Consider the following 26,827-nt stretch of genomic DNA (forward strand, 5'->3'; position numbering starts at 1 on the left):
GAACCAAACAAGGAAAGAAAACAAGTCCATGACGCCATGAAGGGCACGTAGCTCTTAGTAGCTGATACCTGCTCCATGGGCGCAGGATGCACACAAATTGCCCCTCATCTCTTCCCCATCCCCCACCCGCCCCCCACTGTCCCCCCCTTTGCCCACCCCCACCCCCACCCCCCCCCCCCGTAATTTCCACAGGCATTTAGAGACTCTGTGAAAAGACAACATAAGGCTCGTGGAGAAGACATGTACATCCGTACATGAGGTTTTTCCCTTCCCTGGTGCTAGAGCACTGCTTGTCTAGATGATACATATTGTTCATACAAGCACCAACCAAGCGTGGCAACAAACAACTGAAATGGCATTTCCCCTGCAAATCAACCAGCCTGTCCAAAGATCTCACTCCAGAGACTTGCCAAAAAGGCCAGAACCATTACTTCCTTTTAGCAGGCTTACTCACAGAACAGCAGGCTTCTCTTCACCGTGCATCACATGCACACAAACAGGCTGTTTGTGCAAGGAGGGCAATTTCACCTGAGCACCTCTCCACAAACGCCCTCCTTTCTGCAGAGATACAAGGATAAAAACCTCAGTTCCTCCAAGCAACGACAGGAAGGAACTCTGGAAAATTCTCCACTCGAAAGCAGCTCCTTTGTGGTCTTGGTACCTGAGGGCTCCTTTGGATCACCTTTCAGGCACAGTGTAAGAGGTTCTCTTGTACAAATCTATCTACCTTGGTACCTTTTTCCACCGCAAAACTAATTCGGACAGAGGTGTGATGCAGACGTTGGACACTGAGAAGAAGTGAAAAAGAGCAGAAGAGAGGATAAAATTAAGGATACGGGTAAGGAAGAAGAGCAGAAGATGAAAAGCACGATAGGATACAGGCAAGACAGCAAAAGAGATGAGCAGGAGTGGAGAGAATAAAGGTAAGAGACGATGAGAAGGATAAGAGCAGAAGGAGAACAGACAAGAAAGAAAGAAGTGCAGAGAAGAAGAAAAAGGATGGAGGTAACAAGCAGACAAGGAGAAAAGCAAAAGAGGTATTAGCGGATACAGAGAAGACAAAAGCAGAAGTGGTGAGAAGCTTGTGAGGCACAACCATTGAGGCAGAAGGTACAAGTATTCCTTTGTGTGCCCACACAAAGTTACTGAGGAGGAACGAGGCTGCTCTCCCACTAAAGCTGAAACGAAAGTTTGAGAACTATCACTCGTGGGTTCTTTTTGCTAAATTCATACGTTGGTTCTTAAACTGATGTGCTAAGCCCTGCTGCTGAACAGAGCAGCCCACATCAATCCCTGCTTTTCCTTCAAGGATAACGATGTTCACATCCTAAAACTCACCACCTTCGACCTTTCTTGCTTAGAGACGCATCTCCAACATCCAATCACGCTACAAGGAAGGACGCATACGTACAGCGATTGCACACACTATCCCCACAAATAACTTCTTTAGCCACTGCAATTTGGGAAGCCAGGAAGTCATGTTGGTTTCAGCTCACAATGTCTTATGTTGAGCAGTATTTCAGTTTGGTGCCATATCTTATCTATAGCTGCTTCAATTCTACCCCTCTGATCTACATGAACACAACAACATCATTTACTGCTGCACGAACTCCTCCTTGTGCACATAACAACATACCTGAAGCCTTTCTATGTTGCAATACCACTCAGGCCAAGCTTTGGACTCTTTCCCTTCTCTTCTTCCCTTCTGCCCCTCTCCTCTTCCCTTTCCCTTTCTCTTTCCCTTCCCCTTCCCTTTCCGTTCCCTCCCTCCCTGCATCCCCTCCCCCAAATCCCCTCTCCTTCCCACTCCCCATTCTCCCTTTCCCCTCCCCCTTCTTCCCCTCCCTTCTCTTTTTTTTCCTCCTTTTTCCATTTCCTTCCTCCCTTTCCCTCCCTCCCTTCCTTCCCACTCCTTCCCTCCTTGCTCCCTCCCTCCCTATCAGCCTGGCTCTCACGGTGTTGGCCAGATCCCCGTCTTCCTTTTCCCATATCTCCACGTTCTGCCCACATCCCATCGTTTCGCTGCATCTCCCTGTGGATCTCCCACCCCACAGCAGCCATCGCCGGAGCTCTGCCCTCTTCCAGTCGCCCCCCCACCTCCCCAGGAGATCCCTGAACGCTCTCCGTCCCACCGCTGCCCCTCGAACCCCACTCGGACTTCAAGCCGTTCGTGCGGGCTGCGCTGCCAGGCGACAGCACGCCCTCCCTCACGGCGGCGCCGGAAGCCGTTCCCGCAGCGACAGCGCATGCGTGGCTGCGTCTCCATAGCGACGGCACCTCGCGGCGTCCGTTGCTCCAGCGACGCGCAGTCCCCGCTGAGTGGCGTCATCACGCTGCGACCAAAGGACCCGGCCATGCGGAAGCGGAGCAGGTCGCCGCGCTGCTCCAGCGCCGCGGCGGCTTCTAAGAGTGGGTGTTTGGGGCGGCACCGGGGCTGGGGCCGCTCACTCTTGGCCCCGTGGGGCCTCTGCGGTGCTCAGAGCCTCCGCTAGGCGGCGGGAGGTGCCCTGTGCCCCCCGCCCCTCCCCCACCCCGCTCGGTATTTCACTGCCTTCCCTCCCCCCCCTCACAGCCCATCCCCGCCACGGGTCGCCCACGACCCACCAAGTCCCTCAGTCTGACCCCTGGGCTTACCCTATGCCCGCCCCCTGCCTCCGCTTCCCCCATTCTCATCGCTGGACTCCTCTTCTATCCCCTCCCCTAAGATCCTCACCACCGTGCCCCTTCATCCCTTACCCCAATTCCTTTCACCTGTATACTATGCGGAGAAAATAAAGATATTCTAGATCGGACTAGCAAAAGACCTCCAGAGGTATAAGCAAGTTAAAGATTGTAACTGTCCATGCCAGACAGACCCTCTTGACATGATCACGAGACGTCTAGCTCGTACAGCTGGCATGGGCGTCAGCAGATGCTATAAAGACCATTGGCAAGCCCTGCCAAAACTGAGGTGGCTTTGTGGAGGCGAGCGGCAAGGAACCATGGGTGCGTGTACGACAAAGGAGCAGGCGGTGGATTGCCAACTGACAGAAGAACCCCTCAACTGTACATGGAATCCGCTTTACATTCCCCTGACAGAGAGCAGACAGAGGAGACGACCTGCACAGAAGGAGGTGAGTGCCAACATGGAGCTGCATCTCGCGCAGGAATGGTTCCACGGCAAGCTGGGGGCAGGGCACAGCGGGCGGCACATCGCTGAGCGGCTGCTGATGGAGTACTGTTCCGGGATGGAGGCCCCTGACGGCTCCTTCCTGGTCAGGGAAAGTGAGATTTACATTGGGGACTACGTTCTGTCCTTCTGGCACTGTGGGAAGGTGCGGCATTGCCGCATACACTGGCGACAGGACGCTGCCAGTCAGAAGTTTTTTGCGACTGACACCCAAGTATTTGACAGCTTGTACGACCTCATCGCCTACTATTGGGAGACGCCGCTGAGGTACCACGGACTTGAGATAAGGCTGACTGAGCCGGTGCCTCGGTCCAACACTCACACCAACACAGACGGCACCAGAGGGACAAGTCCAGATCCAGAGCCATCTACTTCAGGGCAGGAGGGAAGATCCAGCACTGCCAACCGTGGCAAGAGAGTTACATTTAATAAGGCACTTAACCAAGTGCACGTTGTTCACGTTCATCGCCCACAATAAAAGGTTTTTGTTCTGCACTAACAACTGAGCCCGTGTCTAATTGCCACATTTAAACCTTCCTCTTATTTCTCTTCCTCAACCTCTATGAGGACCTTTGGACAGGATTTCAAAAGGGCGTAGAGGGGCTTTACCAGTATTCCATAGTTGTAGGCAGCACCACCTCGTTATCTCTAGGACAGTCTGGAGCTCAGTCCAGAGTCCCCTCGCTGTTTCCTAGAGTTCCGCATCCCAAAGTGATTCCATAGTGCAAATGGGTTACTTGTGGCTGTGCCACCTGGGCTTTCTGTGGAGAAAAATCGACAGCCTTTCAGTCTGAGAAAGTTTAGTAAGCTCTTTGTCCGTGTTGTGCGTTACCTCCTTTGTCTTGGTAGCTTTCAGGTCGTCCATGTCTTCGCATGTGGGGGGTCCTGTTTAATCCAAACCAGCTGAGCTACTCCTAATACTGGGTAAGGGCTCTCAAAGTATCCAGTATTATACCTTACCAAGGGGTTATTTACCCTTTTAACCCAGGCTCCAAATAGTTCTCACTATGCTGGTGGGAGTTTGAGCTCTCCCATCTCCAGAAACCTTTACCCGAATGACACCTACTCATTATATTACTTCCATTATGATATTCTGCCCACTAATGAGAGTGTTATTACTTTAATAGAGACCATTGTTACGTATAGGGATGTAAGGTTGATCCCCATAGAAGGGAGAAGAGTGACAATCACACATTTAGCAATAACGAATCAATAAATATCACACAAAACATAGTACTATTGCAACCAAAATACGAAACGTAACAGCACACAACATCAACTTGCCAGAGACATCACCCTAAAATAAAGCAAATTAGTAACCAATTCATCTTTTCTTTATGAGTTTAACTTTCAGTGTTGCGTTTTCCTTGACAGACCAAGTAGTTCCACAGTATCTTGGAATAACCCAACAATACTTAAATTACTCCCTGTGCCTTATTAGTTCTACGTGCCTCTGGAATGCCTCTGGATTCTGTAGAAGAAGTATCCGTTAGTACCCACATACGAGGATACCCCCCTTTTCTTGGGAGTTCCGAGAAATCAATTTGCCACTGTTGCCCTCCCTTCTAAATCATTAATTATACTCCTATCCTCTCTAGATTTTACAGGTTCTGACTCAGGTTTGAAGATTTTAAGTTCACTGTCTGGAATTAAAGCCCTCTTCAACTGCCTGTTCTGCCACCTGACCCATCATCTGATTTCCAGTTTCCTGTACAGTGTTACCTTTCTGATGTACTTTACAATGCGTAACAGCCACGCTCCTTGGTAGGTTTACATCATGCTCTTTTCCTTGTGTGTGCAGTCCTTGCTCTTTTCAGATGGTACTGCGATGTGTAGCATCCCAAATACATAATTAGCATCTGTCCATGTAATTAAGGCTCCTGTCCAAGCATTTACTTCAGCCCTTTGAGGGAAAGTCCCCTCAAGTAACGGTCGTGCTTCGATTACCTTGTCAGTTGCAGCTATTGCGTATCTTGCCTTACAGTTTCCTTGTCTGACAAAACTGCTACCGTCGGTGAGCCACGTGTCTTCTGCATCTTCTAAGGGTTGGTCCTTCAGGTCCGGCTGCTGGAAGATGCAGCTTCAGTTGTTCCAAAGCTGTTACAAAATACTGGTTATCCAGGAGTTCCACTAAGGAAGATACTGGGTTGCAATTACTTCTAAATCATCCTGCTCTACCAGGACGGCCTGGGATTTCAGGAACCTTTGGAGTGAGAGCCCAAGCCTCCCCTTTTACCTCCAATACAGCAGGCACTGTATGAGATATCAAAACTGCTCTTCTTTGGCCTAGCAACACTCGAGTACCAGTGGAGCCACTGCCCTCAAGCATCCCGGCCACCCCTTTCTCACTTCATCAAGCTGTTGGAGAAGTGTGCCACTGCCCAAGGTTCTGGGAAGGACTCCCAGGGCCATTCCTTGTTTTTTTTATGTGAACATTTCTGATAGCCGCAAAGCAGAGGGCCTTCATGAGTTCTTATTTCAGTTTAGGGAATGCCCACCTTGCCTCCCCATTTCTTATAATATTTGGGCTTTACCAACAGTCCGTAGCGGTGTATCCATGGTTGGCACCATCCTGTCACTCCTGGGAACGTACGGAGTTCTTTGGCAGTTTGTGGCTCAGGGCTTTGGCAGGTGGCTTCTTTCCTGACAGTCCTTAAGGTTTGAAGTCCAGCTGTAATCTCAGACCCCAGATATGTCTTTCTGTTGGGGAACGTGATCATCATTTAAACAAGAAATTCGGCAAACTCACACTCCGTTGCACGCAGTCCTCTTGTTTTCTGTGCCGTCCACGTACTGCAGTAAGGCTCCACTCTGGGACGGAGGAACCCAAGTCTCAGGTTCGCGAGTTGACCAGCTCTCAAAAATCATTGAGCTGTTCTCACACCCCTGGGTAACACTGTTCAGATCAACTGAGTCTTTTCTCCCCATACTGGGGCTTTTCTATTCAAAGTCAAATAACCTTAGGCTTCCTTTGGCCAAACCAGGCAGAAAAGACATCCTTCAAGTCCAGAAGGTAAACTCCAGTTACTCATTCCTTAACATGGTTAGTAAATGTGTGGATTTTTCACCACTTAGTGTATACATTCAACTGTTCCGTTGCTTACCCTCAAGTCTTGTTCCAAACTATAGCACTTGCTTTCCATTTATATTTATTTCTTTCTTTATTTTGGCAGGTTTGGAGTACTGTGTTTGCATTCATATTCAATTAGTAATCCAAACTTCAAAAATTATCTTTGCTCCTTCTACAGTCACATATCCTCAAAGGGCACTGCTTTACTCTGACTAGGCTAACTCTTGCTTTTAAGCAAGAACTTAAAACTGAACTTCTGCTTAGGGCTGCATTTTTGGCTCTGCCAGATATCCCTGATACCCACTCTCCTAAGCGTATCTTATTCAAGATTTCTGTAACTTCTGGGGCTATCACCTTGTTTTTCCCTGCTTGTGTTAAAGGCAGACTTAAAATTCTCAATCAATTAATACTGTTTGATCCTTAGCTCCAGTTTTATTTAATTTCTAGCCGGAGTAACCTGGCATGCACAAGAATCCATGTATTCCTACTTGTTTTCTCACACTGTATTTAATTAAACCCAAAAAGTAAGCATTTTCTTATTGGGCATTAGCTCCTTCTGTTGCTACCAAATCATCCACGGGCGGTAAGTGGTACCCGTATCCTCCGAAAGATAAACTTCTTTATCCTGCTCCCTTAGCTGTAATTTAAGCAATGGATCTGCTAGGGTAGACTCCCCAAATTCCCATCCTGCATCTATGCAACCAGAAATTGTTCCCTCTTTCTCAGTAATTTACACATTCCTTTCATTCCAATGGGGCAGAGCCCTCTCTGGGCTCTTCCAGCCCCCCCCATCTCTCTCAGTGGATCCCTGCCTCCTACGGCCCTACTCCAGTGCCGCCACACTGACAGCTGCTGTTATTCCCAATCTACCTCCTCCTCTCCAGAGGCTCCCACTACCAACACTGCCATTCTCTCTGCAGAGGCGAGTCTCACTTCCAGCGCCCTGTCCTCTCCACCTCCCCCTGTGCAAGTCATGCTGTTTGCAGCAGCAGTCTCCGTCTGCAGCTCACTCTCTCACACCAAGTTCTGCTTGCAGGAACGGTGTGAGGGGGTTGCTCTCACGCCAGCACAGCTAAACTCGCTTTCTCTTTAACCCTTCTTCCTTTGTCATACCCCCCGTTACACTTCCACTTACCCTTCATTCTACTTCTGTACACCAGTAACAATTACCTTTCTTACACCATCAAAAGTTTGCCCCATACTTTCAAAATCCACGAATCAAACCGTACAGTTCTTCAACTTCCACAAACACCCAGCACTTGGTCTCTCATGATTAGGGTACTCGATGATAAAACTGGTCCCGTTATTCCATTTATGTTCCTAGTTCCTTATTTAATATTCCCCCTGGCCCTCCTGCAACATCCTTCCAATGTGCCAACATATACCTGAGAGGTGCTTTTTTAAAATTTCTTTCTTCCTTTCTTTCTTTCTTTATTTCCCTTGTGACCCTCCCATAGCACTATTTTGTTGTTTTATTAGTTCATGAACGTTTCCACAAATTACTCCTTTTACCCTAAAGTTTACCCAAAACGATCCCCAAAACTGGTTTCACCACTGTTGCCCACACTCTGGGCACAAGTAACACCGATCCCCTTAATATATCTCTTTACAAGCTAATGAGAGCATAACATAATCTGGACAGAATAATATGTGAAATATACACCTTTCTTCCGGTCTGTCACTGTAATTTATGACCTATAAGTTCCCATATTCATCCCACTCCAAAAAAGTTCATTTCCATTTACACTAAAGCCATTCAGATTCCCTTTTTCCCAATTTGTCAAAAATAATACATACAACAGACAAAACGATGAACAGCTTCCTCTTTCGCTCCGTAACTTAGCTCCATCTCAGTCACACCACATTCATTCCAACACTTAGCTCTGCCAGCTCAGGTACCACCTCAGTTCAGATGTTCAAAAGCATATCCCGAATAAACCAATAGCAGTTGTTCAAACACACAGCGCTGGACATTTGCAGATGGCAACAACAGCTCAGATCATTATTCCTACTGCCGCGGCTGCAGTGATGCAGGTTATCTCTTGACAGCTGTCAGCACTGTACCTCGCTAACTCGGGTGGGACTCTAACCCACAATCCCTGGAATTGACCTGAGTTCTAGATGGTTATGAACTCGTGATTACCAGTGCCCAAGCGCTAGCCTAGCTTACAAGTGCTAGCCAGAGGTGGGGCTCGAACCCACAGTCCCTGCAATCAGACACAGTGCTACAAGGCACCTGTCCTTCCCGGTCATTACCTTCCCGCCCCGCACCCCTGCACCAGTCCACCCGCAGGGTAAAGCCCTCCGGCGTGGGGCGGCCCCTCACGTCTGACGGAGTCCCAGGCTCCTGCGTACGCCTTACGGAGCCTTCCCTTTAAACGTACCTGGTCCGCTTCCACATGGTCCCCGTCTGTCCCCGCAGCGATCGGATGAGCAGGGGGAGTCCTTCCAAGAATTCTCGGGGCGCGCCAAAGGCGTCTCCTTCCTCAACTGGTCCTGCAGCCGAACAGAGAGTGTCCCATCTGGGGTGCCCAACTGATCTGCGGAATCAAACTCTCGAACCCACGTCAGGTTATGAGAGCAGATACGTCTTTCTTTCAGCACTGCGCCACACGCCGGGCGCAAGGGGGATCGCTCCTCCTAGCTGGCGCGCCACAGTGGGGTCTCGATACATTTATTAGCACAGCCATACATATCCAGTAGTGTAACCCAAAACGGGGAAGCAGCGCGGCCGTGGCAGCACTGCGGGGAAACCTGCTGCGCTGCAGCGTGTGCCCAGAGCCTCCGGTCCCGCTGCTGGGCACCGCCGGGTGCAGCCTGGCTCCGTCCTCTCCGCACCTCCCTGCACGGGGCGGGCGGCGCCGAGGACGCGGGGCGGCGGGGCGGCTAAGCGCCTCTTTCCCCGCGCGGAGTCCCGCGGCTCCGCCGTCGCGCCGGCACCACCGTGCCGACCCCCCATCCGCGGACGCCATTGGAGGAGAGCCCGCGCTCGCCCCCCTCCTCCGCGCTGCCATTGGTCGGTCCGCCGGATGGGGCGGGCGCTCCGCGCGGGGTCCGTTCCGTCCGCGGTCGCGCCGTTATTGCGTCATCTCCGCGCGCGTCCCGCATGGCCCCGGCTGGGGCTGCGGGCAGAGGACGAGGAGGGCGGGGACGCGGGGGACGGCAGTGCAGCCCACCCCAAGCGGAGTCCAAGTGCCCGCACGGCAGCACCTCCACGAGGAGCGGGTGGGCATCGCTGTGGAGCAGCCGAGCCTCTTGGAGGAGGACTTAGAGTCAGGCAGCCGGTCCCAGGCACCGGGCAGCACACTCAAGCGTCATGCAGTCACACTTCTCTCCAAATTCCGTGCTTGATGAAATCCGTAGAAATCTTCATTCCATGGTGATTTCAACCAAATGATGTCTAAATATTCTTTCTCACCCTTCACTTCCCTTTCCTGCACTTGAAGCAGCAGCCCGCCGATCATCGGGGGCTCAGTTTGCCATCAGAGATTGTCAGTGGTCATCTGAAGGCTTTGTTGGCTGTCAGAGGGCTCCACTGATCAGCAGAGATCTTCACTGACGCTCAGAGGGCTTCATTAATCAGCAGAGGGTGTCATCGGTCATCAGAGAGGAGATTTGATGTGCTTAAGAGGGGATCTGGGGACTCCACGTTGGGTAGTGATGGAGGGGAAGTGGGACTGCAGGAGGAGGGCTGAAGCAGATCCAGTGAGGGGCAATTGGCTGCGATAAGGGAGGGGGTAAAAGGAGAGTGACCTGGGGACATCGTGGCCATGGAGGTGGAAGAGAGGGTGAAGGGTTTGGCAGGAACTGGAAGGAGGAATTGGGAGAGAGCAGAGGGAGGGCATTGGGGCTGCTTGGCAGCATGGGGTGCTCCGTCCTGTAGGATTTTGGAGGAGGCAGCACAGAGGAGATGGAGAGATCCATGGGTGCAGGACGTGGGGTGCGGGGCACGGAGCTGGGGACCCCTCCCAGCACCTAGGGGTGGCCTCTGCCAGGCAGGGACAGATGTGAGCGGTTCCTGCTGAGCATGGGGACAAGGACGCAGACACACAGAGCGTGGCTTTGCTGAGGGCTTTGTTGATCACTGGAGGATGTCAGCGATCATCAGGGTCTTCCTTCTTCTTCAGAGGACTCCATTGGTCAGCAGAGGATGTCGGAAGGTGTCACTGACCATGGAGAAGCCTTGTCCGTGCAGGGTTTGTGCCCCAGGACTTTGGGCAGGAGGAGGGCTGGCAGCAGCCCAGGGCAGGATGTGGGTCCCCTGGGGACAGCAGCCACAGCCCCTGTCCCACCTCCTCAGTGACGCTGGGAGTCAGTGTCAGACGCCCTCAGTGTCCCTGTTCCAGTGCCAGGCTTATTGTAATGGACTTCATCCTTATGCCCATTCTAAAGATTTGTCCCTTGCTTTTTGCAGCTCCCCTTGAGATACTGAAGGCCGCCCTTAGAAGGTCTTTTCTTCTGCTGGCTGCCAAATTCGATGCGTGTCATGAAGTGCTTTGTAAGGACAAAGCAGTGGAACGTCTTTATCCTCGAGAGAATAGTTTTTAAAAGTCAGATGGCCTCTGCTCTAGAAGCAGATGTCAAATGTGGCTTTTCTCCATGGAAAACTGATGCCTGGCAACTTGGAGACTAACGCATATGTGTATAGAGATGTTTTTTTCCCTTTTAATTTTAATAGTAAACTGATTCTATACTTTTAATTCATGATGAAATGCTAAAAATGTGTACTCTTGTTTTCTGCCAGTGCTTGGCTGACAGAGTTTTTGGCCGTTCTGTGGCATGGAATGCAACCAGCATGGAAGCATCGTTTGTCGCTGTGGATTCTGAGTAAGATTTCTCACCCTCTGCTCATGATGGGTAAGAGTTCATTGCCCTTCATGCTTATTTCTCTTTTCTAATTGTTCTGACAGTGCCTTATAGGGTGAGAGATATTTTGTTAAAATAACATCTAAGGTTTAAATTCTCATGCACAGTTCAGTGCAGCTGGGGATGTTAAGTATAAAACTGAGCAGACAGGAGAAAAAGCGCATATGAATAGATGGAGGGCATTAACCAAATCTGTAAGTAACCTTACTTCTGTGCCAGAATGGAGTTCCGGCATTTCTTAGCAGTGTGAAGTTTGGTCGGGAAGTCACGTGCTGTAGTTTTAGGGAGCAGCACCTCCTTGTGATGTATTGTGTGGGAAACCTGCGAGGTTCTGTTGGGAAAGTATTGCCATGCTTGGGATTCCGGGAAATAAGTATGTTTTTGTCCATGCTGGCATCTGAACAGCGCCTGAAAATAGTAAGCAGAACTGAAGCGCTTCCATACCAAATAATTGAATTGTTTTGGCTGACTGAAGCAGTCAGCTCTGCTGAAGCCAGTGGCATCAGATGGGACACATATTCAGATGAGCTTCACAAAAGTTGCTGGCTCCACATTTTGCTGTACAGTGGGGAGCAGAAAAGCACTTGAAGATTCAGCTTTCACACTGCGCTGTGTAGCTCTTCAGCCTGTTACCTGAACTGCGGGCTGTATGCGGTGCTGCAATTGCTGCTAGGATTTAAGCACGTCTCCTGATCTTGGTCTCCTCTTTGTCACTTTCTCTCTGTTTTAGCAAGTCTGGAGGAAGCTGAGAGTACCAACGTTTTGTGTTTTCTGCTAGGAATGTCACTCATCTTCAAGATTTTCCTTTCAGCTTGGTTAAATAGCATTGCACCAGGCTCACTCGCTTGCTGTGTGTTCCAGATTTGCATCCTGAATGTGGAAATGATTTATGAATTTCTCACATACTTTATCTTACACTAGATTAGTTGTAGATTTTTTTACATAAGTGAAGACTGAGTCCGTATAAATGATGGTTGATGCTCTGCTCTGCTATTTATTCCGAGTCCTCCTCATGCAATGGAACGTGTTTAAGTGCATGGGGCCGGATGATATCCATCGCAGGGTTCTGAAAGAGATGTGGTTGCCGAGCCGCTCTCCATCACATTTGAAAAATCACGGCTGTCTGGTGAAGTCCCCGGTGACTGGAAAAAGGGAAACGTTTTTATAGAATCCCATTTTTAAGGAAGGGAGAAAGGAAGACCCAGGGAAGTGCAGGCTGGTGAGCCTCACCTCTGCGCCTGGGAAGATCATGGAGCGGATCCTCCTAGAAGCTATGTTAAGGCACATACGAGACCAAGAGGTGATTGGAGACAGCCAGCATGGCTTCACCAAGGGCAGATCGTGCCTGACCAATCTGGTGGCCTTTTATGGTGGAGTGAGGGTACGTTCACCCCTGTACTTCCTGGTCTGTGGCAGGACGCAACAGGACCACTCCAGAACCCCACTAGATGGTTTTGTGGCTGGGGTCTTAGTTGCCTTGGGTAGGTTGAGAAAGGGGAGGAGTGCAGTTGGCGCACATGTATGAAGTGAGAATGAATAACGGGTGAAGCGACGCCTTAAAAATCGGCCTTTTTGGTGTGGACCCCACCCTGCTGTGTGACACGGGCTCTGGGATCCGTGCCTCTGCTTGTGACATCACTGGAAGTTCCGAGTGCTGTGGGCGTGGGGAGAGGTGTTAGCAGTGCAGTGTCCATCTGCACGCGTCCCTCCTCCTGCTGCCCTTTGGCTCTTGTGCAGCCGATAGGTGCTCGGAGAGTGACCGCCAGTAAAGAAGGATCTGTTATCCTCTAGTCGGTACCCGACTGTGGGAGAACAGAGGGAGCTGAAAGATGTTCGTCCCTTGGACTGTTCCTGTCTGGATCTGGTACCCAGTGGGTATTCTGTTGGTGCTGTCAAGCGCTGACGGTTTTGGTCGGGGTTTGTGTTTGGAGGGAGTGAGAAGTAGATGTTTTGGGGTTTTTTTGCAGCTTAAGCTTTGTTCCCCAAGTCCAAGCCCTGTGGTTCCCGCTGGGGAAGCAGTGTGAGGGAGGTGAAGCCCTAAGCAGAAAGGCGGCGGTGCCTGGAGCTCTCCGTCACATCTGTGCCCATCTCAGCAGCTGTGGTGCTGTCTCTGTGCACCTGGAGGATGTGGTGCAGAGCTCCGAGCCCGGTGTTGGTGGCACGCAGTGTGCAGTGGTCGTTCCCCTTGTCATGGAAGAGAAACCTTGCTGTTTCCAGCATGATCTAACAGGCTCCGTTGAGCCAGTCCTGCCAGGACTTCCAGCCCTGAGGTGGATGAACTCCCCCGCCCCCTCCTTTGGGTCCCATGTGGTGTCGTTTCTGGCACAATCAATGGAGATGTCGGAGTTGGAAGGTGTCCTTTGGAAGGGTTTAGTTAGAAAAGCACTCTGTGCCTGGGTGTTTGGCATCCTGAGAAGATGACTTGGTAGGTGGGGAACAGCATTGCACTCTGCGCTTCTCTCCTCCCATGCGCAGGAATCACAGCTCTCAGCAGCGTGGCGCTGCTGGATAGCACGTTACTGACAGTAAGGCGAGTCTCCTTCTTTGTGGCTCATCTGTCTCTCGGTGTTGCAGGACCCGTCTGGTGCAGGCAATCCGGTGCCGCCCCAAGCGCCCGGTGTGCAGTGGAACAGCGTCCTGCATCCTTCCATCAACCAGTCAGGCTTTGTGCAAGACCCAGGTATGTGAGTTGGGTTTGGAGCTCATGGTACAAATCTGTTTGTGAAGCTGGGTGCGTAACTGGGAAGTGCCCGGCCTGATGACGTGCATTCTGTGCTGAGATAGCACCTGGAGGCTGTGCCAGCGCTGTTTGCTGCAAGCGTTCCGGCGCCTGGCACCACGTTTGACTGTTGCCAGTCCTTCGGCCTCTGAGTGTTCGATGCAGGCCAGTAGTTGGGCTTGTAAGATGTTTCCTCTGGCTTTGGCAAGACTTTCCTATGGCTGCTGGTTTTCCAAGCTCTGTGACCTTAAGCTTCCCAACGAGGGGTGGCTGTGACGCTGTTGGGTCTCATTTCCCTGTGTGACGGTAAGGGAAAATGAGCCCGAAGTTTCAGCCTTGGTGGCTGAAGGTATGTTCCTTGGGTGAAAGAGGAAATGGGATCTGTTATCTTAGTGGGTGATGCTGGCACCCTACTAGCAACAACTGCAAAATGTGGCTGGGATGGTGCTGGCAGGCTTCTGTCAGTGGGCCCTGTGGGCCGTGGTTACTAAAGACACGCGTGTCCAGCGGCACCTCTGGGTCCTTCACTCACTGCCTGCTCCTCTCCCTGGGTGACCAGGTTACTTGCAGAGGAATGCTCAGGTGCCGCAGCACAGCTCTTCCCAGTCCGGCTCAGCCTTATTTCTCCATCTGCCTTCTGGAGGACAGATGCACGCTGCAGTGGGGCCATATCAGCAGAACTGCACGGGAAGCCACAGACCCCAGGCCGGGCAGCACAGCCCTCAAGGTGAGGCATGGGCAGCTTCTCAAGGGGGAACCGCGTGCAGCGAATGGGAAAGGCCTCTGTCGGAGGCAACGTCTTGTCTTTGGAGAAAGCGTTTTGATTTGATTCTTCTTCACTTCTTGCACGGGCAATGCAAAGCAGTCCACTGCTCGTGAGCTGGAACAACCTGTGCTCTGTGTATTATGCTGGGAGTCATGAACGACGTTGCTCTCAGGGCTGGCTGTACTTTCAACCGTTGCATCTCTCCTTCTCACTTAGGAAGATACAGGCAGCACCTGCAGTGTGTTAAAGAGCCATTTCGCTACGCAGGGAAAGGAAATCCCACGTTCTATGTTTTGGAAAGGGTTTAGAGGCTTTTTTACATCCTGTGCTGTATTGTATAGCTCAGTGTGGTTGGCTGAAGGTTGGGAGAGTGCCAGACAGCTTTAGGCTCGGTGTTGTTCCTTAGCTGTGTCAAAACGCACGTTACGTGGCTCCTATCCAGGCGCTTTGACTTTTAGCACAAGTCCTAAGTCTCTCCCTCTTCTCCGTGAGTGACCTTGAAGTATCTGCTGACAGGAGGTCTGCATGGCGGTTCATGAACGAACCGGTTGAACGATGCCGTCTTCCCCTCTTGCCACCCCTCTAGGAGCTTATCCCGTGTGGCCCAACTGCAGCGCTCTGCCCGGTGCCAACTTCTGCAGCGCAGGACTGGGAGGAAGCATGAACCCGGCGGCAGCAGGGAGCCAGTTGCGTGGCAGCGTTCCTCCTCAGCTGGGGGCAGGGATGCGCCCCCCAGCAGGTGGCATGGCTCACAGAGCACAAGGAGCAGCCGCCGTGTGTGCTGCTGCCAGCGCCATCCAGCACTGGTGAGGCGTGAACATTTCCTTGGTCTCTACGTATCAATCCATTCCCTCTGTCGTAGCTGGCTTTGAAAGCCATGGCTGCAGTAGCCCAAAGCTGGGGTGATAGTCAACATACACTTCCTTAAGGATTTGCCTTCTGGAAGGCTTTTTCCTCTCCCTTCACTGCTAACAGAAGAGGCCCAAACACCAATGGAAGCATCTTTATTTGGAGTGAACGCCTGTTTTTTCCTTGCCCTCTCCAGGCCACCCGGTTATCCCAGTGTGAACCAAGGGGGAATGCTGGGCACTGGACCTCCTTACGGACAGGGAACTAACAGCATGGCTGGTGTGATCAACCGCCAGGGCCCACCTTATCCCATGGGTGGGAACATGGCTAACGGCTCTGCAGGTAAGGCTGGGCTGAGTGCTGGGCTTTGAAGACTTCACAGCATGGATTGAAAAGCAATGTCACAAATTCCTGTGACTTCCTAGGGGTGGCAGCAAGTCCTGAAGTGATGGGTCTGGCGGATGTCAAATTAACTCCTGCAACTAAAAGAAGAAAGAGGGGAGAAGAGACCCAAAAAGCAGAACTGCAGTCGAAGGTAAAACTTCTGTTTGTTTGTTCGTTTGTAAATGACACAGTGTACGTATCTAGTAGTGAGTGCAGCGCCCGAGAGAAACCCAATGTCACTTGCCCTCTACTGTGAGCAGAGCTGCCGTTAGCGTGGCCGTTTGCGCAGGATGTGATCTTGCTGCTCCGTGTGAGCCCAGTGTTACGTCAGCAGCGTGGCCAGTGAGTGGGATATCGTCTGTTGGGATGTTTTCTCTTTTGGAGAGTGGCATATGCTGGCATCTCCTGCCAGGTGTGAGCAGCCGGGATGCAGCACTGTCCTCCCCATCCCTCTGCAGAGCTCGGTTTGTCCCCGAGTCAACGCTGGGCCGGCCTTGCCGTTGTTAGTTGGAGGGAATGGACCGGACCAGATGCTCCCGGTGGGTCGGTCGGTCTCTCCAACTCTCCAAATGCAGTCCATAGCTAATGAGACTGTTGCTCGAATCAGATGTGGTCTCAGCAAAGTAGAGACTGTGCCAAAATCTACGTCGTGCTGCAGCCCTGGGGAATGCCACGTGCAACTGGCTGAGGCGTTTCCTGACGTATGGAGCAAATGAGGCCACAGGAGGTCTCTCAAAGAGGTGGCTCTGCAACGTCTCCGTGAGGTTTGCTTGGTGAAAGCTTTTCCTTTTTAGAAATGCATGTTCTGCTAGTAGCAGCTGGTTCCCTGGTACCTTTGTTGAGTCGTAGTTGTCTTTTAAACTGACATGGACCTGATCTGAGACAAGTGTGGGTCTGGCAGAAAGCTGATCTGAATATGACAGCAGAACCTTGAGGTCTGACTGCTCTTTGAAGCCATCTGGGATGTGATGCAGGTGTTTTTGTGCTCCTCAGTCCTGATGTGTTTCCTTCCATCAGTCCAGTTCCTCTGCTACGGCCAGCGAGATCACTGAACCCTGTGAGCTGGGTGGTGAGCCCGAGAGGAAGTGTCCTGTGGCGCTGAGCGTTTCTCCCCACTGAGTCTGTGTTGCCCGTTTCTGGCTCGATGACCTCATGTTGCCGATGGCTTTACTTTCCATCTAGAATCCCAGGCGACCGATGGACAGCAGCTGCACCCCACCTGCCAAGCGGCTCAAAGCGGGGATGCACAGCGTCCCATGCAGCGCCGGGCAGGGGCAGCCGCAGCAGCAGCCCAGAGCTCTGGAGAATCGCACCGCTCCCAGCAAATCTGCATCCCCGCAGCCAGGGAGGGGAAAGAAGAAGGCAGGACCGCCCATCCCCGCCGCGCACGTGGCACCGGCAGCGGAACAGCCTGCCAGGAAGCGACGGGCCGTCTCCTTCCCTCCGGGATCGGTGGAAGCTGCCAAGCCGGTGTTACAGAAAAGGAGGCGGCTGACAGCAGCAGATGTTGGTAAGAGGAAACTCCTGCTTTTCTGCCTGCGCCCATCGAGAGGCTGGGTGTTGCCATCCCCCTTTGGTACAGTGCTGCCAATTGGAAGGGCTCTGCCAGCTCTGCAAGTGGTCTCCTTTGCCAAGTTAGTTGGGACGTTCTGTCGTTCTGTGATAACGCAAGGGTGAAGGGACCCAGAAGGACTGGGTATAACGTTTGTGTTGGGCACTGTCTGTGTGGAGACTGCTTTTGCGTGGAGCCTGTGCAACGCCTTCAGCAGGCTGTGCTCTGTGTGAGACAAAAAAGCAGTATCCAGTCCCTCCTTCTCGGTTTTGAAGGCCAGGGTCTGGAACTATGACGTGTTTGTGTTCCAGGAGCTCCTGCAGCCTGGAGGGTGATGATGTCTCTGAAGTCTGGGCTGCTCGCTGAAAGCACGTGGGCCTTAGACACCATAACTGTCCTGCTCCACGATGACAGCAGCGTCGCGTCCTTTGACCTCAGGCAGGTGGGTGCAGATGCTCAGCACCGAGCGCTCGCTGAGCTGTGGATTTCCATGTGGTTGGTGTGCAAGCGCGTGGTCTCTCCTCTCTGGTGGGACGTGTCGCCTCTAACGTATCGCAGAAAGGGAACCGTGGTGGGGAGGCCAAGAGGGGCTTTGCAGCAGAGCGCTGTGAAGGGCTGAAGGCTGCTCGCCTCTCCTGGTGCAACAGCTCTGTCTTTGCGCACGGGTCAGCGTGCAGCGTGGCTTGGGTGCCTCTAGAAGGGGCAGCCTGTCTCCATGATTTGCCTCGTGCCTGCAAGGCTGTTGCAAAAACTGTTCCACTATACTTTAGAGGCTGCTCTGCTTAGCATTGCCTCTCTCCTGAGCGTTACTCAGAGAGGAGACGAAAACCGAGAGCGTGCATGTTTACAAGGGTACGAGCTGGCTGGATCCTGACATTCTGGGACCCTTGTTTCTGTTCCAAGCGGACAGAAAGGTCTCTGTTGCAAAGAGCTTATTGCCAGAATGAAAAGATTCCATTAATAAGCGGCTCCTCAAGATCTCTGCCCTTTATGCAGTGGTTGTCCAATTGCTCACAGCGACCTCAGAATTATTTTGTGGTCACTGATCCATCTTTCCTTCCTTCCCCTCCCGTTTTTCTCCTCCCCCATAGCTGCCAGGCCTGCTGGAAGTCCTGGTGGAGTATTTCCGCCGCTGCCTGATCGAGGTCTTTGGAATCCTGGAGGAGTACGAGGTGGGTATTTGCCCAGGGCAAAGATCACTCTGTGGGTTGGAGGGCGCCCACCTGCTCTGGCAGCTTGGCGGCGGAGATACCACTGAGCACATCCAGACCCACTTTGAGAGCAAGAGAGAGCGCTCCACGGCTGAGAGCAATGGAAATGCTCGGGAAGGGCAGGCTCCTCCATCTGACAGCTCCTCAGCAATTCTGGAGGATGAGCCTCGCAGCAGAGACGAGGCACCGCTCTGCCTCACCCACGACTGGCAGGACTCTGTGGCGAAGCGCTGCATCTGTGTCTCCAACATCATCAGGAGCTTGTCGTTTGTGCCGGGCAATGACGCCGAGATGTGCAAACACGCCGGGCTGCTGCTGATCCTGGGGAAACTGCTGCTCTTACACCATGAGCACCCAGAGCGCAAGCAGGCAGCCCTGAGCTCGGAGAGAGAGGAGCTCGAGCAGGACCAGGGGCTGAGCTGCGGCCAGGAGGAGTGGTGGCGGGACTGCCTGCAGGGGCTGCGTGAGAACACACTGGTGACGCTGGCCAACATTTCTGGCCAGCTGGACCTGTCCCCTCTCCCAGAAAGCCTCTGCTTGCCCATCCTGGACGGACTCCTCCACTGGGCAGTGTGTCCATCAGCAGAGGCCCAGGACCCTTTTCCAGCGCTGGGGTCGAATGCCGTCCTCTCCCCTCGGAGCCTGGCTTTGGAAACGCTCAGCAAACTGAGCACCCGGGACACCAACGTGGATTTGATCCTCGCAGCTCCCCCCACCAGCCGCTTGGAGATGCTGTACAGCACCCTGCTGCGTTTCCTCCGCGACAGAGGGAGCCCGGTGTGCCGAGAGATGGCGGTGATCCTACTGGCCGCCTTGGCACAGGGGGACAGCCTGGCAGCGAGGGCGATTGCCTCGCAGGAGAGGAGTGTGGGCGACTTGCTGGGCTTCTTGGAGGACGGGCTGGCCGCCGCACGGTGCCAGCAGAGCCAGGCCGGCCCGGTGCCCGAGCAGAACGCGCCCTGCGAGCCACCGAGCGTGGACATGATGCGCCGAGCGGCTCGGGCGCTGCTCGCCCTGGCCGAGGTGGGCGAGAGCCGCTCGCAGTTCATGCTGCACGAGTCGCGGCTGTTGGACATCTCCGTGTCGCCCGCGGTGGATTCCTTGCTCTCCCAGGTCATCTGCGACGTGCTGTTCTTCATTGCCCGGCCCTGACAGCTGCGGGGTGCAGCTCACCCTGCGTGAGCGGAGAACTGAGAAGCCGACGGTTGCCCTTTATTTATGCACAGCCACCTCGGGAATCCACTGCCTGCCCTGCGCTGTCCTGCTTCTCTCTTGGAGGATGATGTCCCCATTTCCTTTCCCCTTCTCCTTCAAATTTCTTCAAATTTGTCCCAAAACCCTCATTAAAAGACACAAAATTCTTTCTACGCGGAGGACTCTCACATTTTGTTTTAGCCAAAGTTACAGTCTTCTACTGTGCGTGTGGGAAGAACAACTTGTCCCCCTTTCCCCACCCCTTTCTAGCATGACGAGTCACCGCGCTGATGACCTGCAGAGCGAGATGCAGGGATTTGATCTCTTGCCAGGCGTCCCTCCCTGGGGGATGCTGTACAGGGCTCTGCCTTTTCAGTCATTGCTGCCTCAGCACCACTCAACTTGCAGTGTCTTTTTCCTGCTTTTGTTTCCTTTCTAATCGAGGTGTGAGAAAGCCCTAGGACTTCCAGCCGAAGTTGCAGATGCAGACACGCAACTGTGATTTTTCAGTGATGACTTCTGCACTGGGAACCCAGAGCGACTGGGGAGGGAACAAAGGGGGACACTGAGGGCGGCCCAGGGGCCCCCAGAGCCACTTGGACAGGGACCGAGGGGACTTGGGGGCACAGAACCACCAGGGAGGGGAGAACGGGGGGGACGCTGGGTGCACCAAAACCACCAAGGGACAGCAGGAGAACACAGGAGTAATGCGGGGCCCCAAAAGAGTGAGATTATGGGGGCATCCCATTGGGGTTAGGGGCTCCTAGAGGTCCTGACTTTGGGGGGAGATGATGGTCTTGGTGGTGGGAGGGTTAGGAGGTCTCTCATTGGGGCTGGGGACTCCGGGGACTCCAGGGTCTCCTATACGATTTGTTGGAGGGGATCTTACTGGTCTTGGGAGGACTGGGGAGTCCCATTGTGGCTGGGGGTCCCGTTGGGTTGTGGGGCTCTCTGGGCTCCTGTTTCAATGGGGAGAGTCCTAACAAGGGCTGGGAGGTGTGTGCATTCCCAGGGGTCCTGTCTTTCTTCCAGGGGCTTTATTATATTTGGGAAGAAATGGGGAGTCCCGTTGAGGCTGGAGTTCCCACTGGCACTGGGGGATTTTGGAGGGGTTGAGAGGTCCTGGGGCAACGTGAGGGGACTCCATAGGGGTTGGATCCCTGGGTTTGCAGTCACCCCCCAGAGACCTGCAGCCTGGAGCTCTGGCTCCACCCCTTCCGTCTTGCCCCCCCGGCAGCCCCTCAAGACACCTCAGTGTCCCCTCAGTGACTCCAGGAGCCCCTGCTCTGTGGTAGGACGCAACAGGACTGCTCCAGAACCACACTGCGTGGTTCTGTGGCAGGGGGCCTGGGGGTGAACCCTGTCACCTCCCTGCAGGGTCTGGAGGTCTCCAATCTCCTGCCATTTCAGAAGGGGACATGGTGGCATCAAGGGGACACGTGGTGATGCGCGCAGGAGGTGACAGGTTCATGGTCACGATGGCCTTGGTGATACCAGGACCCTCACGGGGAGCCAAGAATCCCCTTGTGGGGTCATGGTGGCTTTGAGCATCCTGGAACCAAGAACGAGGATGCCAGGAGCTCTGCCACAGGGACACCGGGACCCCTTGGTGTGCTTGAGATGGCTTTGGGGATACCAGAAACCATCACGGGGCCACTAGGAAGCAACATGGAAAGCACACAGCGGAAGTGACATAGAGAGACGGGGGGGGGGGGGGGGGGCGTGGAAGGGACACACGATCTCTGCTGATCAGTGGAGCCCTCTGACAGCCAACAAAGCCTTCAGATGACCACTGACAATCTCTGATGGCAAACTGAGCCCCCGATGATCGGCGGGCTGCTGCTTCAAGTGCAGGAAAGGGAAGTGAAGGGTGAGAAAGAATATTTAGACATCATTTGGTTGAAATCACCATGGAATGAAGATTTCTACGGATTTCATCAAGCACGGAATTTGGAGAGAAGTGTGACTGCATGACGCTTGAGTGTGCTGCCCGGTGCCTGGGACCGGCTGCCTGACTCTAAGTCCTCCTCCAAGAGGCTCGGCTGCTCCACAGCGATGCCCACCCGCTCCTCGTGGAGGTGCTGCCGTGCGGGCACTTGGACTCCGCTTGGGGTGGGCTGCACTGCCGTCCCCCGCGTCCCCGCCCTCCTCGTCCTCTGCCCGCAGCCCCAGCCGGGGCCATGCGGGACGCGCGCGGAGATGACGCAATAACGGCGCGACCGCGGACGGAACGGACCCCGCGCGGAGCGCCCGCCCCATCCGGCGGACCGACCAATGGCAGCGCGGAGGAGGGGGGCGAGCGCGGGCTCTCCTCCAATGGCGTCCGCGGATGGGGGGTCGGCACGGTGGTGCCGGCGCGACGGCGGAGCCGCGGGACTCCGCGCGGGGAAAGAGGCGCTTAGCCGCCCCGCCGCCCCGCGTCCTCGGCGCCGCCCGCCCCGTGCAGGGAGGTGCGGAGAGGACGGAGCCAGGCTGCACCCGGCGGTGCCCAGCAGCGGGACCGGAGGCTCTGGGCACACGCTGCAGCGCAGCAGGTTTCCCCGCAGTGCTGCCACGGCCGCGCTGCTTCCCCGTTTTGGGTTACACTACTGGATATGTATGGCTGTGCTAATAAATGTATCGAGACCCCACTGTGGCGCGCCAGCTAGGAGGAGCGATCCCCCTTGCGCCCGGCGTGTGGCGCAGTGCTGAAAGAAAGACGTATCTGCTCTCATAACCTGACGTGGGTTCGAGAGTTTGATTCCGCAGATCAGTTGGGCACCCCAGATGGGACACTCTCTGTTCGGCTGCAGGACCAGTTGAGGAAGGAGACGCCTTTGGCGCGCCCCGAGAATTCTTGGAAGGACTCCCCCTGCTCATCGGTTTCCCTGAGTCAGGACGTCATCTACATAATGAACTGTTTGCATGTGAGGAGGCAGTTTGGTGTCATGCAGATGTTCAGCCACAGTTCTGTGGCAGATGGTTGGGCTGTGCAGCCGTCCCTGAGGCCATCTACAGACAGGATCTTGTCACCTCTGCCACGGGAAGGCGTTTCTCTGCAGTCAGGATCGTGAAGAAGCTAGCATTAGCTAAATCAATTACAGCATGCCCTGCTCTGGAATGGTTCTGAGCTTTTTCTGTTAAAGCAACACTAACTGCTGCAGCTGCTGTGAGAGGCGGGGTGAGCTTGTTTAATTCCTCCCACAACCCACCGCTTTTTGACAGGCCATGTTGGATTGTTCCGAGCTGTAGTAGCTGACTTAAAACTCCTGCACCCAATAAATCATTAATTGTCCTTGATATCTCTTCATGCTCCCCCCCCCCCCAGGTCCTGTACTGTTTCACTGTCACTACTTCAGTTGCAGCAGGAATCTGCACAGCAGGCATTGTTACTTTTCCCAGTGAAATTGTTGGAGCACGAATGCAATTCCTTATTCCAAACTGGGGCTGAGCACTGGGGAGATTCAGTGTTAGTCATTTTAGAATGCCCATCCCTGCGATGTATTCTGGGGCGGGGACAGTCATCACAGGATGCAGTCGTTGTGGGGGGTTTCCTATTCTCATTTCTATTTGTGTTTGTACAGCTTCAGGTTGTTTTCCTCCCAGCCCTATAATAGCTACCAGTTGTCCTTCACGTTTCTTGGGGTTCCCATATGTTAAGGAGGCCACTGCTCCGGGGTCATTTAAGGCTCTTACAGTTTGTGAGGACCCGTTTTTCCAAAGTATTTGGAGCTCCACGAGGGGTTGTTGGTCCTGCACCTGTTGCATTGGAGCTTGGCCATCGTTTTATTCTTGTCTTTACGTGGAGCTGCTTCCCTAGCCTCCTTCCAAGTATACAAACTGGAACATGGTTCCCAGCCCTTTTCCCCCAGAGCAGCTGATCCTCTCGCGTTGGGCCCTGTGAGCAGATGAGAGTCCCATTGAGGCTCTCAAGGGAGTGCAGTAGCTGGAATTGTTCCTGGGCCGTTTGCTTTAGAATGTGGCATTTTCTTGCTAGGTTTCTTAACCCTATGAATCCTTATGTATCCTCTGTAATTCAGGAATTGGAAACCATCCATCTTACTGTGAGGCATCCTGTCTTGTAATAAAGCTGTAAACACTTATTTCAAGGAATCCTATTTTCACTGCCTTTCTGCTCTTCCCTCTTGTCCATTCTCCCCTGCCATCTCCTGCTTTCTCCTGCCCCATTAGCTCTGCTTACCTGTGTCCTTTCTTCTCTTCTGCCCTCTCTGTCCTCCCCTCTCATTCATCACACTTCTGTTCTCCTTGCTTACAATTTCCCTTCAACTTTGTGGTGGGCTGCCAGGGGATTCTGTTGTCAGCCTGGAGCAGGGACAGCACAGGGATAGGGAAGGGAAGGAAACAGGAGAGGGAAAGGGGTGGGATAGGGAAAAGTGTAGGGGTAGGGGCAGGACGAGTGATAGGGACAGGGGCAGGAGAGATGGGCAGGAGAGGGAAAAGAGAGGGACGGGCAGTGATAGGAGGATAAAGAAAAGGGTGAGAGTAGGTGTGGAGATAGTGGTAGGGTCGGGGTAGGGACAGGAACATAGGCAAGGTGAGGTGGAGGATCCAGGGACAAGATGAGAACAGGAATGGGCTAAACGGAATGGGGGCAGAACAGGGCCTGGTCAGGGCTACATCAGAGGCAGGAGAGGGACTCGAAAAGGGCAGGACTGGAGACGGGCACTGCTGGGACTGCTGACACTTTGTGGCGGTGAGGATGAATGGATGCCTGCTGCATTTCCTGGCTCGTGAGAAGTAGAAGATCGTGGGGACTTCTCTCTTTTTATTTATTTTCTCCAAAAAGCTTATTCATTGCTTTGAATAGTGACTTAGCATAATTAATGTAAACGTTCAACTTGTCAACTTGTTCTCTGTGAGTGTGGAACATAGACGGACTTGCTGTGCTTTGTGTGCATATTGCCTGTAGATCTGGAGGTGGGGAAGCTGCTCCAGTGACTGCAGAAGGAGCTCTAGCTGCACTGTGCCTGGTTACAGGTCAGCATCGTAGTCTTGGTCTGTCTGACTTGACTAGTTAAAGGTGACACATTGGCACAGCTGTGCTGGGCTTAATGGTGACACATTGGCACAGCTCTGCTGGGCTTAATGGTGGCACATTGGCACAGCACTGTTGGGTTCAATAGTGACGCATTGGCAAAGTTCTGCTGGGCTTGATTCTGGCACATAGGCACAGCTCTGCTGGATTTAATGGTGGCACATTGGCACAGCTCTGCTGGGCTTGATGCTGGCACATTAGAACAGCTCTGCTGGGTTTATTGGTGGCACATTGACAGCTCTGCTGAAGTTATTGGTGACACATTGGCACAGCTCTGCTGGGTTTAATGGTGGCACATGGCACAGCTCTGCTCAGTTTATTACTGACACATTGGCACCACTCTGCTGGGTTAGTGGTGACATATTGGCAAAGCACTGCTGGGATTAATGGAGGCACACTGCACAGCTCTGCTGCAGGGTTTCTTAGTGACACATTGTCCCAGTTCTGCAGGGTAAAATGGGGCCACACTGGCACAGCTCTGCTGGTGACACTATGCCTGGCTCTGAAGGTTGTGTCCACCCACGCCTTTCGATCCAGCCACAATTCGTTGCAGTGTTGTTCTCCGTGACTGCACTTGGGCATTCTGTGGCCACAAGGGTAGAAGGGAAAACCCTCTCTTCAGAGGCAACTGGAAGTTCGAGGAGCGACAGATGTTGTGCTCTCAGGGAGCACGTTCAAAAAAGTCGGGAGCACTGGTAAGGGACCTAGAGGAAAAACGCCCACCAAAATATTGTAAAATGTGCCATCATTAAGCCTAGCAGAGCTATGCCACTAGTCAACCTAGCACAGCTGTGCAATGCGTCACCAGGAAACCCAGAAGAGATGCGCCAGTGTGTCTCCATGAAACCCAGCATATGTTTGCCAGTCTTTCACCATTCAACCCATCAGAGCTGTGCAGGTGTCACTATTGAACAGAGCAGAGCTGTCAATTGTGTAACCACTAAGAACAACAAAGCTGTGCCGGAATAAACCCAGCAGATCTGTGCCAAAGTCCCACCATTAAACCCAGAGAGCTGTGCTAATGTGCCACCATTAAAGCATACAGGGTTGTTCCAGTGTTTCCCCATTAAACCCAGCAGAGCTGTGCTAATGCTCCCCCATTAAAAAAAAACATAACCTTTGCCACTGTGCCACCTTGAAGGCATAAGAGATGAGGCATATGGTGACGCAGAGCCAGGCGTAGTGCAATCTTCGTATTTTTACATGAGGCAAAGTCCGAACATCTCTGTTTGTATGTGTGCAGAAGAGCCCGGTACTCGGAGAAAAGCAGCCGACTGCAGTCGCCCTTTCCCGGCGACCGAGAAGCACGAGACCGCTGCTGGAGGCTGCAAGCGGCATTCGGGGAGAACAGCTAATTCTTGGTGGCGAGTGCAAACGCTCCAGAGCGGTTCCCCCTAGTGTTGTTTTCGAACAGCGTGAGGGAAGAAGTGCCATTCCAATGCCGAGAACGTGCGAATTTGGCCTGCCTTCTGCGGTCCTTCAGGCGGGGTATTTTCTCCTTGCAGTGCACACTACATTGCTCTGGACATTTACGATTGTGCTCCCAAAGAGCACAGCATTTGTCGCTGCTCGCATTTCCCGTTTCCTCTTTAGAGAGGCTTATCCCTTTGACTCTTGTCATCACAGAATGTAGACCTGAAGCCACAGAGATGCACACTACCACGAATTGTCGCTGGATCGAAAGGCATGGACACAACCTTCATGCCAGGTGTAGAGCTGTCTGCTTATTTTTACATGAGGCGAAGTCCAAACTACTCCGTTCCTACGTGAGCAGAAGATCCCACTACTGGGAGAAAAGACACCGGTTGCACTCGACCTTTCCCGGCGACCAAGAAGAACGGGACCGCTGCTCGAAGCTGCAAGCGACATTCGGGGAGAATAGCGAATTCTCTGTGGTGAGTGCAAACGATTCGGAGTGGTTCGCTCTGAGTGCCACTTTCGAACAGCGAGAGCGAAGTAGTGCCATTCTGACGACAAGAACTTGCGAATTCTGCTTGCCTTCTGCGGACCTG

The 26,827-nt window shown here is 53.2% G+C and overlaps 1 protein-coding gene across 2 annotated transcripts; it reads left to right on the forward strand.

The window, feature by feature from the left end:
• Positions 1 to 9,932: 9,932 nt before the first annotated feature.
• On the forward strand, positions 9,933 to 19,953 carry LOC128090475 (AT-rich interactive domain-containing protein 1A-like). 2 transcript variants are annotated; one of them, XM_052702858.1, is made up of 9 exons: positions 9,933 to 10,879; positions 10,984 to 11,096; positions 13,680 to 13,785; positions 14,384 to 14,551; positions 15,636 to 15,781; positions 15,865 to 15,974; positions 17,006 to 17,333; positions 17,687 to 17,817; positions 18,467 to 19,953. In XM_052702858.1, the coding sequence occupies exons 2-9, from the start codon at positions 11,024 to 11,026 to the stop codon at positions 19,736 to 19,738; spliced, it is 2,334 nt and encodes a 777-aa protein (XP_052558818.1). In that variant the 5' UTR covers positions 9,933 to 10,879; positions 10,984 to 11,023; the 3' UTR covers positions 19,739 to 19,953. The 2 variants fall into 2 exon arrangements, with proteins under 2 accessions (XP_052558818.1, XP_052558817.1); XM_052702857.1 differs by lacking the exons at positions 9,933 to 10,879; positions 10,984 to 11,096 and adding exons at positions 12,216 to 12,976; positions 15,177 to 15,396.
• The last annotated feature ends 6,874 nt before the right edge of the window (positions 19,954 to 26,827 follow it).

This window comes from Tympanuchus pallidicinctus, unplaced genomic scaffold (genome assembly GCF_026119805.1).
Source record: "Tympanuchus pallidicinctus isolate F22 unplaced genomic scaffold, pur_lepc_1.0 scaffold47, whole genome shotgun sequence".
Classification (NCBI taxonomy): Eukaryota; Metazoa; Chordata; class Aves; order Galliformes; family Phasianidae; genus Tympanuchus; species Tympanuchus pallidicinctus.